General features: G+C 40.3%; 1 protein-coding gene across 6 annotated transcripts in view; it reads right to left on the bottom strand.

Annotated features, from left to right (window-relative positions):
• APP (amyloid beta precursor protein) overlaps positions 1-16271 on the bottom strand; it is a 273675-nt gene that overhangs the window by 24531 nt on the left and 232873 nt on the right. For all 6 annotated transcript variants that reach the window (XM_060010435.1, XM_060010436.1, XM_060010437.1 and 3 more), the window contains one exon: positions 2539-2760. In XM_060010435.1, coding sequence (XP_059866418.1) covers positions 2539-2760 — 222 coding nt within the window. The remainder of the gene's footprint in view (positions 1-2538; positions 2761-16271) is intronic.

Raw genomic sequence — 16271 nt, 5'->3', positions numbered from 1 at the left:
ATTCGCAGTACAAATTTGTAGTACAATTTGTAGTACAAATTACAATTTGTACAAATTTATCCTCTATTATTTGTGTGTGTGTTCATAAAAATGATTAAGGTAAACGCTAAAGTATGTTTTATCCTACTTTTCCAAAATCAATAAATGGAAAATATTAAATGGGAACTTTTCATTTATAGAAAATATATATTTAAAATACGTGAAAAGGTCTTAAATTATAAGAAATTGATATTTAATTCTTTATAAATTATAATTTTAGAATCACATTGGAGATGAGTAAGTTCTCAATGGCAGAGGCAATTTTTAATAAAAATAGAGAATAATCTATGTATTTAAATTTTTCCATAAAAAGCTAAAACCTGGACATAAGTGACAAACTACACATTTAACATTATTTGGTATAAAAAGGGCATTAAGGACTGCAATTTTCTACCAAACAAAGTTTGTTAAGACTCCATACATGTTACTTATTTCTCCATCAATTAAACAACACAGTATCCTAAAGGAAAAGAAAAAAACTTGTGTGTGTTCAGTTTACAAAATGTTTACAAAATTCAGTTTACAAAATTTTTCACAAAAAAATCTCATTAGAGACTGACTGATGAGGATTTTAAATGACCAAAATGTATTTATCTTAAAAAATGACAAAACTAGCATTCTAGTAATAATACAATTTAATAGGGAAGTCACCCAGATCTTTGATAACTAAGTATCCTTAAATTCTTTTCCTCTATGTTAGAACTATTTTTATAAATGGTAGTCTTAATTATTTTTATATTATAAATAACACTGCTGTTTATGGTCTGATAGTATTACTAGAAGGTACCTTTTTCCAAATTAATGAAACACATTTGGGGTGATTACTCATGTTATGGAAACAGTCCATATCAAGATTTTCTGCAATGGTTCTTTAAAAAAAAGCTTCTCGGGCTTCCCTGGTGGCACAGTGGTTGAGGGTCCGCCTGCCGATGCAGGGGACGCAGTTTTGTGACCCGGTCCGGGAGGATCCCACATGCCACAGAGCGGCTGGACCCATAAGCCATGGCCGCTGAGCCTGCGCGTCCGGAGCCTGTGCTCCGCAACGGGAGAGGCCACAACAGTGAGAGGCCCGCGTACCGCAAAAAAAAAAAAAAAAAAAAAAAAAAAAATTAAAAAAAGCTTCTCCAGTGCACTTATGGTCTAATATTGGATTTATATTTAGTCTGAGGAGTAAGTGATTGTATTTTGAGGTATCCATACTACATATATCCATATTTATTACTGTCAAAATATTACTGTCAAAAGTTGCTTCTTTAACAAAGAAAAACCACAGATAAAATCCTATGTGTTCTTGGGCTTCCCTGGTGGCACAGTGGTTAAGAATCCACCTGCCAATGCAGGGGACACGGGTTCGAGCCCTGGTCTGGGAAGATCCCACATGCCGCGGAGCAACTAAGCCCATGCGCCACAACTACTGAGCCTGCGCTCTAGAGCCCGCGAGCCACAACTACTGAGCCCGCGTGCTGCAAATACTGAAGCCTGCATGCCTAGAGCCCATGCTCTGCAACAAGAGGAGCCACTGCAATGAGAGGCCGGTGCACCACAATGAAGAGTGGCCCTAACTCGCTGCAACTGGAGACAGCCTGCGTGCAGCAACAAAGACCCAACGCAGCCAAAAATAAATAAAAATAAAATAAATTTATTAAAAAAAATCCTGTGTGTTCTTGAAAAACAAGGTATTAGTATCTCGAAATCAAGGTGTTCCTATGTTCAAAATTTTATACTTCTGAACATGTAAAATGATATGGAATAAGACTAAAAAATTCTCTCTCCTAAATAGATATTATTTGAAAATTTCTGCTAAGAAATCCCTGTGAATGAAAAGTACATAATGCATTGTGCAAGTTTGTTGACAGAGAAAATCTTGCTTTTCTGAATTATCATAGAAGAAATGTTTAGGTCAATGTGCTTCTTAATTTTGACAGCTGCCTTATATTTAACTTTCCAAACACAGAATTGTATAACTCTTAAGCAAATTACTTTTCATGACATAAGTGGTTCTTTATCTTTGCCTTTAACATTTAATGTGATCTGAAATGTAATGCACTAGAATAAATAACCAATGAAGACTATTTTGGTGGCTTTCAAACCTCCAATTATGCAGGCCCCATCAAAATTTCTCTCTCTGGGAATTCCCTGGTGGTCCAGTGGTTAGGATTCTGTGCTTTCACTGCCGAGGGCACAGGTTCAACCCCTGGTCGGGGAACTAAGATCCCGCAAGCCTCGCAGTGTGGCCACAAAAGAAAAAAAAATTTTCTCTCTCCACTGAGTGAACTGTGATTTCCACAGTTTTATCACATGTCTGTTTTCTTCAGAGGTGTGCATTCTAGGTCACTGTCTCATAAACACTAATTGAATATTGTGCTTTCATTCCAGAAGCAACAAAATACCTCTCAGTGAGAAAGCACTTTTAAAAATTCATATCAAAAGTCACCTCTTAAGAACACGAGAGAGATTATACAACCAGACTGAACACTTGTTCCCTCCTGGGCTTCTTACCTTCGTTTTCTGTGTTGGCGGGCACGGAGTCGACCCCAAAAGGATGCCAGGGCTGGAGATCATCCAGGCTGAACTCTCCATTCACGGGAAGAAGCTCCACAGTGGTTTTGGTTTCAGTCAAAGATGGCATGAGAGCATCATTGCCATAACTGATCCTTGGTTCGCTGATCATGTTGGCCAAGACATCGTCTGAGTAGTTCTGCTCTTTCTGAAGCAGCTCATCTAAACAAAACAGAGCCATGTCTTTGGTGAGTAACAGCAACCATCACAACAGAAGGAGCAGCAGCGGCTACCAACTGCTGTCTGCCAGGCACGAGTGTAACTACTTGACATGTATGATCTTATTTACAGCCACAAGGTGGGTACCATTATCGTCTCCATCCTACAGATGTGAAAACTGAGGCACACAGTAGGTAAGCCACTTACACAAAATCATAGCTAGCAATGCCCAAGGTGGGATTTGAGCCCAGGTAGAGTGGCTTAGGCCAAGGCTGATGCTCTGACCCGCTGCACCACTCCCCCCAGTGGTGAAAAACCTTGAGAGGTCAACGGCCATTCTGTCCTAGTCTGCTGTGATCACAGAGGAATGAGAGCATGCTTTGGCGGGGTGTTTGCAGTGGAGTGGCGGCAGTATGCAAGGTACAGTTTCTTTCAAGCTGAAGGACATATCCAGTGAGTCCCTAGTCTTTCCATGAACATGTGTTAAGGACAAGAAAAGCGTGATGGGACGCCTGCCTGCTCCATTCTTCAACAGTTCTCATTGTTTTGCCTTGAAAAAAAATCTGTCTTTCTCAAAGGCTCCCAGGTGCTGCACGATATATGTTCTGAGGCAACAAAGAAGGCCAGTTTTGGCTTTGCAGACGTGAAGCTCTGCTCCAGCCTTCTCTTCTGTGTGATAAACAGCCCCGCCTGCCAACATTTCTCATGGCTCTCAAACCAAATATCCTGTCTTTCTCTGCTGCGTCTTGTTTGCATCTCGTTTCAAAAAATACTATCAGTTACCCCTTTTTAAAACTGACTAAACAAAATCAACTTTATGGAACATAATCAACCTATCTGAAGTTCTTGTAGACCAGTGAAAATTCCCAAATTACACATTTCATTATTGAAATGCATTTTTACTGGAAAAAAGAGCTGGGAACATAACTCTGTACTAAGTGCAACTGCAGTTTTAAAAACTGAGTATCACAAGGTCTGTGATTCTCTTATTATGTTGCCAAAGATTCACCAGGTTTTTCTGTGTGACGTATTTTTAACATTAGAGACTTATAAATAGCATGTGTGCTATCAACAATAACATTAATCAGAACTTTCTAATCATACCTCTGTCAAGAGTTTACTGTATTATATATTTCAAACCAATCACTGGTTAGTGTTATTGATGTAGAAAATGAAAAAAGTAAAATCAGGATTTAAATTTGATTTGTAACATCTTACTATTATCCTTCACATTCTCTTCTAAATTCACAAAAAAATTATCTGAAAAATTAAAATTCTGTTCAAATATATCTATTAAAACAGTCTGACAGACTAGCATTAAAGTATGAGATTAATGTCCTTCTATGAAGTCAGTTTTATTGCAAGATATTTTAAATGATAAAATCTCAAGCAAATCGGTCCTCTTGAAGTCTAATTTGAGTTATAATATATATCTATTTGCTGGGGTACCATTCTAAAATTCAATATTTGATGCTTGCAATGACCTTTCCCATACAGATAAAAGGCCCGCATTACATTTCTTCCAATTTTTTCATGTCTTACAGAGTCACAGGTAATGGCTAATAACTTAGCCAATGTCTACTTTAATAAATTAAATGGGTCTTTTATATAAATCTTATGCTTGTGACTGTTAAGTAGTTAAAATGTAAAGAGAGGATCTTCTGGAATAATTATTGGTGCTTACATGTTCATCTTGTGAGGGAATGAATAACCTTTGCCAGCGGGATCAGCTCCTGGCCCTACCTGGTGCCATGTTGTTCTTGGTGTCTTTGTGGCATTTACCATCACTTAACCTCTTCCTCCATCTGGAATTTTTTTCTCTTTGCCTTGTATACTCAGTACTGAGCTTATTTCCTGTGATTTCTCTGAGTAAATCTCTGCTCATTTTTTCTAATCTCTTCGCCTCTGTCATTTTCTTCTTGTATCTCTTTCCAGCTCTTTCTTCAGTTCTTCATTTGGAAATCCCATCCACTCTTGAAATGCTAAGGACCCCCTACTTTTGGTTGAATCTGAAATGTATTTCCCCGGCTCTGACTTCTCCCTCCCACTCTAGTGTACATGTTTCTAACAGTTTGCTGGAACTATTAACTTAGATCTTCCATGAACTTAGTATGTACAAAACTGAGGGGCTTCCCTGGTGGCGCAGTGGTTGAGAGTCCGCCTGCCGATGCAGGAGACACGGGTTCGTGCCCCGGTGTGGGAGGATCCCACGTGCCGCGGAGCGGCTGGGCCCGTGAGCCATGGCCGCTGAGCCTGCGCGTCCGGAGCCTGTGCTCCCGCAACGGGAGAGGCCACAACAGTGAGAGGCCCGCGTACCGCAAAAACAAACAAACAAACAAAAAAACCGAGCTCAAGGCTCTCCTCCTGCCTTCCCATTTTCTAATCATGGCAGAACTATTCTCCCAGCCACAGGCGTGAAACCTTCAGCACCATCTGTGACTCTATATTTTTGTGTCCCATACTTGAATTACTGACGGCTCCTTTTTAATTCCATTTTTGGATTCTCTCATTCATTTCTTACTCCCCTTTTCCATTACCCACCTCCCTTGAGCCATCATTACTTTTTGCCTGGATAATTGTGATAATTCTCTTCTCAGTGCTCTCCCTCCTCTAATTTTTATCCCTCTGTTTCCCAGATCTTTTCCTGATATTAAGGAATGGCTCCACCCTATTTCAATGGCTTCTTGGTTTCTAATAACTTAATCCCAAACTCCTCTGACAAATGTTAAAGGCCCTCTGGGATCTGGGCCCACCACATCTTTTTAGCCATGAGGCTCACAGCTCTTTGCTGTATACACCTGTGATATTGTGATTTACAATAAGAAATATTTATTTGGTCTTTATAGGCACAGAGGTACTAAAACCCTTGGAACTTCTTAGGTGATGTGACCTATAAAGGTGTCTTTTTACATTAATGAGGTGACTTCTGAAAAGCTCCTAGGTCACCTAAGGATGGGGGCTTGTCACCAGGGGAACTAACAACATGCTTAGAAGGTTAGAACTTTCAGCCTCACCCCCAATGGCCAATGATTTAATCAAACATGCCTATGTAATGAAGCCTCTGTAAAAACCCCAAGGAATAGGGTTCACATTATTTACAATAGCCAAAATATGGAAGCAACCTAAGTGTCCACCACAGGTGAATCGATAAAGAAGATGTGGTACATATACACACAATGGAGTATTACTCAGCCATAAAAAAGAATGAAATTTTGCCATTGGCAACAACATGGATGGACCTATAGAGTATTATGCTTAGAGAAATAAGTCAGACAGAGAAAGACAAATACTGTATAATATCACTTATATGAGGAATCTGAAAAATACAACAAACTAGTGAATATAAAAAAAAAGAAACAGACTCACAGATAAAGAGAACAAATTGGTTACCAGTGGGGAGGGGGAGGAACAAGATATGGATAGGGGTTTAAGAGGTACAAACTACTATGTTTAGAATAAATAAGCTACAAGGATATATTGTACAGCACAGGGAATATAGCCAACATTTTATAATAACTATAAATGGAGTATAAGCTTTCAAAATTGTGAACCACTATGGTGTACACCTGAAACTTATATAATATTATAAATCAAGTATACCTCAATAAAAAAAGGGAAGAAAAAAATTAAGTGAATTTAGCAAGGCTGCGGAATACATGGTCAATATAAAAACTAAGCTGTATTATATACTCATAACAATTAGAAAGTAAACATTTAAAAAATATGCTATGTAAAAAAAAGAATAGGGTTAGGAGAGCTTCAGCATTGGTGAACACGCGATGTGGAGATGTGGGAGCGTGCTGGGCTGGGAGGGGGCAGGAGAGCTCTGAGCTCCTTCCCACATACTCTGCCCTAACCTTCTCTTGTTCCTGAGTTAAATCCTTTTTAAATAAACCTGCTAGTTTATTAAAAATCCAGTAAGTAAAACATTTATCTGTGTTCTGTGAGCCATTCTAGGAAGTTAATAGAACCTAAGGAGGAGGTGGCTGGAGTCTCTGATCCACAGATGGCCATCAGAAGGCCAGGTGACAGCCAGGACTCGAGACTGGCTGTGGAGGGGAGTGGGGTGGGCAGTCTTGTGGGACTAAGCCCTTGCTTAACCTGTGGACTCTGACGCTACCTTCCAGGTAGTAGTATCAGGATTGGGTTGAACTGTAGGACACTCAGCTAATGCTGGAGAATCACTTGTTGGTGTGGGGAGAACTCCACACATTGGAATTGGTGTCAGAATCATAATACCACATCTGAACGGTCTGGAATACTCTCAGATGGGACCATGCATTCCCCTCAGCACACCTTTGCTCTCTGTTCCTGCTACCTGGGAAGCCCATCTCTGCTTATATAAACTATAATGAACTCTTCAGGGCCCAGCTCCAATGCCCGCTCTTCTACAGCTCTCCTCCCAATAACTTTATGAGGCAGGCATCATTACCTTTACAGAACATGAATTTGAGGCCGGGAGAGGTGAATGGATTCTTCAAGATTCCATGGCCAGTAAGCATCAGTGCTGAAATCCAAGTCCTGGGCTACATAACACCAACCTCCCTGATTTAACCCCTACCTATCCAGGGTCACTCTTATTCTCATCACTGGACTGTTCATTTACAGAGTAGATGGAGAAACCAGGCATTATAAGCATGACTTCCATAATGTCTTCCACATTTACCTTGTAAGCTGACTTAAACACCATGAGCCCTATGGAATGGTTACTGCTTTTGTACCCTGAAATAGGCATTTCCCAGGCATGGGAGCTGGGGGGAGTCCTGTACCCATCTCAGCCATGGCAGTAAAAAAGATAGTGTAGGGAACTGTCACACTGGAAAATCTTACATCTGTGCTTCATAAAATAGGCACGACATTTTAGATTGCAGCAAATCATGGTGTGCCCCCTTTTCTCTTTTACACTGTTGGCAGGAAATTTCCTCCAAATGGCTGCTAAAATGTAGAGCCCCATGGTGGTTAATTTTCCTGGTTTATTATATTCATTTTCAGAAAATGAAAGAACAAAACATTCAACAAACATTACATTTTCGGCAGACTGAGAAGCACTTAAGCTTTAAAAAAACTTTTGGTACCAAAGCAGAAATCCACTTTCCTATCTCTCTTTAACATAGGAGATTTAGAAACAACCACCTTTGGTGATCTCACTTGGAACGATGAGGTCAGTGTTGGGTTTAAGGGAAGAAAAGAGGGTGGAAATGATGGATTACTGTTAGCTGGAGTAGGATTCAATTTTCTGACCATAAAATGTCTAAGATGGCAACCTACTTCTTGACATTATTAAGGGCTCAGGATTTTACCAACTGTTAACAAAATTGGCACCAGGCAATTTCTCTTATGATAAAAAAAAAATTCAAAGCCAAATATCATTTCATTGTTCATTCTGAGTGGGACTTAATCTTTGAATTTTGTGGCCAGACTAACTACACAGAAACCACACTTCTACTATGTCGGTGGCCCCGATGGATTTTTATCTGAATTAATTTAATATTTTATTACAATGCTTTGATGGCATATATTGGGATGTCAAAGCTTTTAAGCATCTACATTTGCCAACTGCTGTATTAAACTAAAAGGCACATTCCCCCAAGACTCTTTATTTTCTTAAAGGCTAACTGATACTGCCCAAAATTGCAGCAGTTACCTCTGTAGTTAAATATCTTCTGTAATACCCAAGCATATGAGCTTTGCAGTTAAAAGTGGAAATACTTAACTGAATTCAATGGTGGTAATATTTAAACTACAACGTAAACAATAAAAAGATGTTTAATTTCAAATATTAAACATGAAATGAACCCCACTGTATGTTGCCCTCTTAAAAATGTTTCGAAGATGTATATCAAGCATACTTATAGTAAATAAGAGAAAGAAAATGAAACACCTCACCACTTAGCTATCATTGAAAATATTTAAAATATTTTAAAGAAAGCAACATCAGGGCTTCCCTGGTGGCACAGGGGTTAAAAATCTGCCTGCCAATGCAGGGGACACAGGTTCGAGCCCTGGTCCGGGAAGATCCCACATGCCGCGGAGCAACTAAGCCCGTGCCCCACAACTACTGAGGCTGCGCTCTAGAGCATGTGAGCCACAACTACTGAAGCCTGCGCACCTACAGCCTGTGCTCCGCAACAAGAGAAGCCACTGCAGTGAGAAACCCGTGCATCGCCCCAACTAGAGAAAGCCTGCACACGGCAAGGAAGACCCAACGTGGCCCCCCTCAAATAAATAAATAAATAAATAAATTTTTTAAAAAAAAGAAAGCAACATCAAAAGAGATCCCCCAGGGGTGATTTCAACTTCAAATGACTAACATATTTTGTTTTTGTAGAAGCAATAGACTTCCATGATAATTCATTTTGAGAGAAATGGCCTCATAAAGGACTATGAATGGGAAACAGATGAATCCTAGATAATTCACCTAATGCTCTTCTTTTAATTATTAATCCACTAGGCAAACTCCTTCTAAAAGTTTAACTGCCATATTTTAGGTTTCAAGAAAATGAAGTTTATAAACATTAAATCAGTTCTTCTACAAGCTTCAGTTGTAATTACTGAACTACCTTTTCCATCCTTTAAACACATTTGGGGTGGGTGGGAAATGTCCTTCACATAGAGGAGGTCCAAGCTCAGTCTTTTCCCTTGTGAAATACGGCTATTCAAGGTCTGATCTGGAGACCAGTGAACATGCTCAGGCTTGCTGGTTTTTCTACTGTATAGAACTGACCCTTCATCGCTATCTTCATTTTTCCCCAATCTTCTGATTCTTCTGGTTCCTAGTGGAAAAATACACATTTATCTGCAGCCTCTTCCCCAAATGGAAATTTTCTATCAACCTTGTCTAACAGAAGAGTCTCACATGATCAATCCTTATATTTTAACAAATGATTACTTATGCATTTAAAAGGACTGAGGATTACACCTCTATACAATGCATCCCTCCACCATGCCACCCCTGCAACTGCCACAGCTGCACTGGACGTATTTATAAAAGGGATGTAATTTTTTCCCCATCAAGAAGCTCTACTATAAATCTGCTGTCATCCATTCTAGGCATTTTGCCCACACCAGGACGATGAGATCAGATTTAATTTTCCAATCACAGTCTGTGCATGTCTGATACATGGCTTAGCATATAACTGCCACGCTGTTCACTATACTTAACATCACCATGGCCTCTGAAACTCCCTAAGCCTTGGTGCCTCATCCATAAAATTAGGAAGTTGGATGGATGGTCTTTGTAGTTTCTTCACTTTGAATCCTGTTATCTATAATCTTGCTGTGTGGGCATCCCCTGAGAGCTTGTCGAAATGCATAATCTCGGGTTCCACCCAGAGCTAGGGAAACAATCTGCACGTTTAACATGATCCCCAGGCAATTTTTAAAAAACTGAAGTACAGTTGATGTACAATATTATATAAGTTACAGGTGTACAATATAGTGATTCACAATTTTTAAAGGTTATACTCCATTTATAGTTATTATAAAATATTGGCTATATGCCCTGTGTTGTACAATATATCCTTGCAGCTTATTTTATACAGATTACCTCTTAATCCCCTACCCCTATATTGCCCCTCCCCACTTCCCTCTCCCCACAGGTAACCACTAGTTTGTTCTCTGTATCTGTGAGTCTGCTTCTTTTTTGTTATATTCATTCGTTTGCTGTATGTTTTAGATTCCACATATAAGTGATATCATACAGTATTTGTCTTTCTCTATCTGACTTATTTCACTTAGCATAATACATCTGATCCCAGGCGAGTCTTAAGCACATTACAGTCTGACCACTGCCACGAGGTCTACAAAGGCATCAGTACAAAATGGCCTGTTATCCCCTTCCTACAAGACAAGCCTCAAAACAAACACAAGGTGTGAAAGGTGAGGATGGCCAAGAAACAATATTGCCAGAAGAAACCTTGCTGCAAAACACCTCAAAGGCATGTTCATAAACCCAACCCACCCTATGGCCTTGAAGCTGTCATTCACGATAACATTTTTCTGAACCAGGAAGCCACAGGAAAGGAAAGACTAGTTATGAATTTCCTTTGTTTTGCCAGACTATTTGTCAGGCAGGAAATTACATAGGAGCCAGAGCAGGAAAGTGTTCAGGAAACAAACAGGTCATTGTTATTCAGACCCTGAGCAAAAGAATGTACTTTAAAAAGTAGAGGGCACCAGAGGACATACTTCACTGCTGTGCTCTCCCCTATAAAGACTGAATTTACGTCTTAAGCATGGACTGACTTATAGTTCAATGGAGCAGAAGTTGTTTGAAATGCTGATTTGGGGGAGAACCTATGTGGTCTTCAAGTGATTACTGCACACGGCTGGGATGTTTCGATCAGCGTGTGACTGGTGCAACAGCAATACTGTGATGGAATTGTGTCATGCTATGACATCTTGATAGCATGAGATCAGTGGCACCAATGACGCCTTCCATGCCTGTGGCCTTTACATAGCTGTTAGCTCATTTGATACCCACATCAACCTTCATAATGGGATTACTACCCTCAATGACAGTTGAGCAAACTGTGACACCAACCTTGAGAAATATATGTAAAGTTATCGGTAACTGAACTGGGATCTGAACACAAGTATCCCGATTCCTAGTGCAACCTTCTCACTATTCCATTGAAAAAAAAAACATTTTATGGAGGACGTGGCTATTTCACTTTGATTAGTAACAAATATTATAAAAATACATCCACATCTATCATCACAAGCATCCTGTTTTGCATACATTATTTCTGATCGATTTGGAAAGTGATGAATGTAATGATATCTTTTTTACATGTGAAGAAACCAAGGTAATCAAAGAGCTGGTGTCCAAGGTCACAGAGTTTCTTGATGGTGGGGCAGAGCTGAAAGGCCAGGTGTTCCCAGCTACACAGCCATGCACTGCTCCCTTCTCTAAGTGAGGCTTACCTGTCACTCCTGTTTTGATGGTCCACCCTCAGCAGCAGTTTCTCCTCTCACCCATCTCCCACTTCTTTAGATTTCCCTTTCTCTGGTAGACTGGTATAAATATGATGGCCACATGAACTGGTATAAATATGATGGCCACATGAACTGTCATTAGGTTTCACCGACTGAGTCAAATTTAAGATATTTAGACTGCTTTGGATTTTGAGCGATTTAAATTTACAAGGCTGCCATATTTTCCAACATGAGGAAAAAATGAGATATAGTATCACAAAGCAGAACTGTTCCACAAATCTAGTTTTTATTTTGACCTCCCAGAAAACTGGGTCAGTCCTCTTATTTTTAGCTACACTATCAACCCTGAAAATCTCTCACGGTCTCAAAATTCAGACTCCACGTCTGAATCTGGGTTTATTTTTCTTTAGTAGTTTCTTGGACAGAGATTTTAAATGGAGCATGCTTTGTCCACTTATGGCAACAAACTCTCCCTGAAGGTGATACAAACATGGCTACACGTTACTTGTGAGAACACTCCTTGTTGCAAGTGACATTCTCCTGAAGCATCACTTGTCTTGCTTAAAATGGAGCATACAGAAGAAGTTCCTTTTCCAGACAAATTTCGTTTTGACTTTCAAACAACGCAGATCAAACAACTTAGACCTACCAATGGCCATCAGAAACCAAGATAAAAGTCAGTCAGGCTCCCTGGTTTCTAAAAACAGAGTAGAGTTCCTACTTCATGTTTACTTGTGGAACTTGAGCCAATGACCTGATCTTATTTCCAACCACAGTAGGAGTCTTGGTCCCGCCTGGGTAGTCAGGAGCCTAAGCAATCCTGAGGGGAAAACTCTTCTAAAGTTTAAGCTAAAAACCAAGTTTACATATTACAGAAAGAATCTCAAAGTATGCTGTGTTGAGGGCATAATTCACATATATAAATGTGCCCTAGTTTTGAAGAAACAACACATAGTGAAGAATTTCAGTGTAAAGGGCCGATCTGTAGTGCCAGCTTTAGCCTGTATGTGTATGGATGTTTTCCTCTGGTTAAGACATATAGTGAAAATGCATATATGTCCATGAATGTAAGCAGATGCAGACTAAATGTCCTCTGCAAACTAAATTAAAATAAATGTGATTTTTATGTCTTATATCCCTTAAACAAAAGTCAATGATTTCTTATGGCCTTCAATCTAGCAAGACAGTTGTCTCTTCACATGTTAGAGGAAAAACTGGCTGTCTTGGGGTAGTTGAGAGGTGTATACTTTTATGGCTAAGCTCAAGGAGTTTCAAAGTAATTATGATTATGTAGAATTTTCTCTTCAAAACTGTCTTTAAGAGCCTAACCCCTGCAGCATCACTTCACTGTGATTCCTCCTTATATAAAAATGTAGTTTGGTGCTAATTATGAGTGATATACATTCAGTGCAAAGAAAACAAAAGAAACAAAAATTCACTTGCCATCCCACCAAAAATAATTTTTAACATAGTTTTATCCTTTACAGAATCAATTATTTCATCTCGTCCCCTCATCACTTTATTATCTAGTTGTTACGACTGTGGTCAAGGAGACAGAATTTTGTAAGATTACTGAAGAAGGCCCCTGGAACTGGAGTTATCAGATTTGAGGACACAGAGAGACGCAATCACAAGAATCCGTATTTCTCCAGTGCCATTCCAGAGTATGTATTTCTTTGTTCTCTGGTAGGTTGTTCTGCATAGTTCGTACAGTTTATTGTTTGTTTCTTTGTACTTGTAAGTTCTCCGCTATACAGTAAATTGGAAACATGAAATAAAATCTGAGGTTTGCTCTATCTGGGTCAGTATCACATTTCAGTTTTTAAAAATCGCTCATGCTTTTAGTGAGCACAAGAAAGGATAATGTGGAAGATTATTTTAAAAAAGGACTCAAATGACTGTTTAACTGCTCTTGCATACATTTTTATAAATGCAAAGTCATTCTGGCAGCTGTATACAATCTGAGCACAATATCCCCCCTTTTGCTCCACCTCAGCTCTAAACCAACTAAGAGAGAGCAGCTGGAGATTAAAACATCACCTTTACTTCTGATAAAGGCCAGGCCCTCACCAGCCCACAGGATGCGAGTCACATATAGGGCACATGGCTTGTCAAGCTCTGTGCAGACTGCATTTCAGCTCCACCCTGTACCCCCAGCTGCACGTGACAAGGGAGGGAGTCTGAGTGATGCCCCTACCACTGTGTCCTGTCCAACCTGCGCACTGTAAGCAGTGGTCCTGTCTGATTGGCACCTTCTCCCAAACTTGCGAGAGAAATCTTTCTTACCTGGGTAAGAGACACCCTATGGGCAACAGTGCCCCTTTCAACAGCTAGTAATCATTCTCTGCTATGCTATGAAAACAGTGCACACTAATTGATTCATATCTGATAAATGCCTAATCGACAGAACTCTATACAGGCATACAATAAAGGCAATACTTCGCTTTACTGTGCTTTGCATTTTTTTACGGACTGAAGGTTTCTGGCAACCCTGTGTCAAGCAAGTCTATTGGTGCCATTTTCCCAACAGCATTTGCTCACTTTTGGTCTCTGGATCACATTTTGGTAATTGTTGCAATATTTCAAACTTTTTCATTATTATCATATTTGGATGGTGATCTATGATCAGTGTTTTTTTTTTTTGTTTTTTTTTTGTGGTACGCAGGCCTCTCACTGCTGCGGCCTCTCCCGTCGCGGAGCACAGGCTCCGGATGCACAGGCTCAGCGCCCATGACTCACGGGCTCAGCCGCTCCGCGGCATGTGGGATCTTCCCGGACCAGGGCACGAACCTGCGTCCCCTGCATCGGCAGGCGGACCCTCAACCACTGTGCCACCAGGGAAGCCCGATCAGTGATTTTTGATGTTACCAATGCAAGAAGATTACAGATCGATAAAGGCTCAGATGATGGTTAGCATTTTAAGCAATAAGGTATTTTCTAGCTGAAGTAAGTACGTTGCTTTTTAGACACAGTGCTGTTGCATACAAAAGAGTACAGCACAGTTTGAACATAACTTTGACATGCACTTGGGAAACCAAACAATTCACATGACTAGCTTTATTGAGATATTCGCCTTATTCTGGTGGTCGGGAACCGAGTTTGCAATTATCTCTTAGGTATGCCCGTATTGTGAAGGATGTAAGGTATCGGTTACCAAGGCTGGCTAGCTCATGGTAGAAAGTAACATTTTCAACATCCATACATAGGTGATTTCACTCAAGGAGCCTAAGATTTATGCTGGTAAGTACAAGGGGTGCAGGCAGGGGTGGATAAGGTCAGCGCGAATCACAAGCGAGGATGCTCCTGTTCCTGTAGACAGTGTATCATGTTTGTATGCATGGCAGTGCACCTGAAAGGTTTATTTATGCAGGTTGAAAAGAACCACATCAGCCCTCTATGCTCTTCTGCACACTGGCCTATGTTTGTTTTCTTTAACACAAAATGGTTCTGCAGTGAACGTTTTTAGAACAGCAATGGTCCTTTCTCTTCTGCAGTAGTGGACTCACGGGATCCCTTAACAATATAGGGGGAACCAAGCCTGGCGATGGAAAGTGCTTGGCATCTGAAGCTTGGGGATGGATGGAAAGTGTCTGTCTTTGGGGAAGCGTTAATAGAGCAGATGTGGAGAGGCTGAAAGGACTCACTTTAAGAAAATTAATCTGGAGTCAAGAAAATTAGAATCATTTTATTATTAATTAATGAGCTCATTCATTTATTCACTCATTTATTCACCTGTTCAGCAATCCTACATCTTCCAGGCCAGGGCAGGAAATAACTGCCTGGAAATAAGTAAGGCAGTTTCTTTTTACTCAAAGCTCACGGCCTCAGATGGGCATAAAAGTAATTCCTATACAAATGCTATGGTAAGGGGTATAGACAGAGCGAGAAAGAAACAAACTGGGACTTTGGGGTGGGGGAGATAGTGATATTACAGCTTCGCTAAGGAAGACAGGCTACTGTTCTAGTATTTACAAGTGCATGGATCAAGGCACAGAGGATGGGCTGCCCAAGAGCTGGGACTCTTCTGGTTCCTGGGACACAAGGGAGGTGAAAAGGGAAGCAGCTTAGACAGAAGCTAGGGGCTTTACATTTGTGGGATACACACAGGGCGAAGGAATATACTGACCTGCACGAAGAGTAGGCCATTAGCAAAATCCAGACTATGGTTATTCCATGGGTTGAGAGGCCTGCAGTTCAGTAATAAGTAAATTATAAAGAAAAGAAAAGGATAGAGGGGAAACCTGAGGATTATAAAATCCTAAAGAGACATGTCAACATTAAAAAAAGGGGAAGAAGATAGTGGGCAAGGATGTACACTAGTGATAAAAACTGAAAGATGTTTAAGGAAGTGATACAAAGAACAACAGTGTTACTTTGGAAGTGGTGGGAGGTGCACCAGGGAGGTTGTGACTGGGATAGGGTGGAGGTGCTATTGGGTGGCTGGTAATATTTTTATTCTTGACCTCAGTTTTGTCCATCAAAAGGGCAAATATGGGGGGAGAAAGACAGGTTCTATTTGGACACGTTGAGTTTGTGATATTCCAACACATCATGGTAGAGAGGTCTGGAGCCCCTGG

The sequence above is a fragment of the Delphinus delphis genome, chromosome 4, assembly GCF_949987515.2.
Source record: "Delphinus delphis chromosome 4, mDelDel1.2, whole genome shotgun sequence".
Taxonomy (NCBI): domain Eukaryota; kingdom Metazoa; phylum Chordata; class Mammalia; order Artiodactyla; family Delphinidae; genus Delphinus; species Delphinus delphis.
The sequence above is the reverse complement of the archived record's forward strand: the minus strand, read 5'-3'. Positions and strand labels throughout refer to the sequence as shown.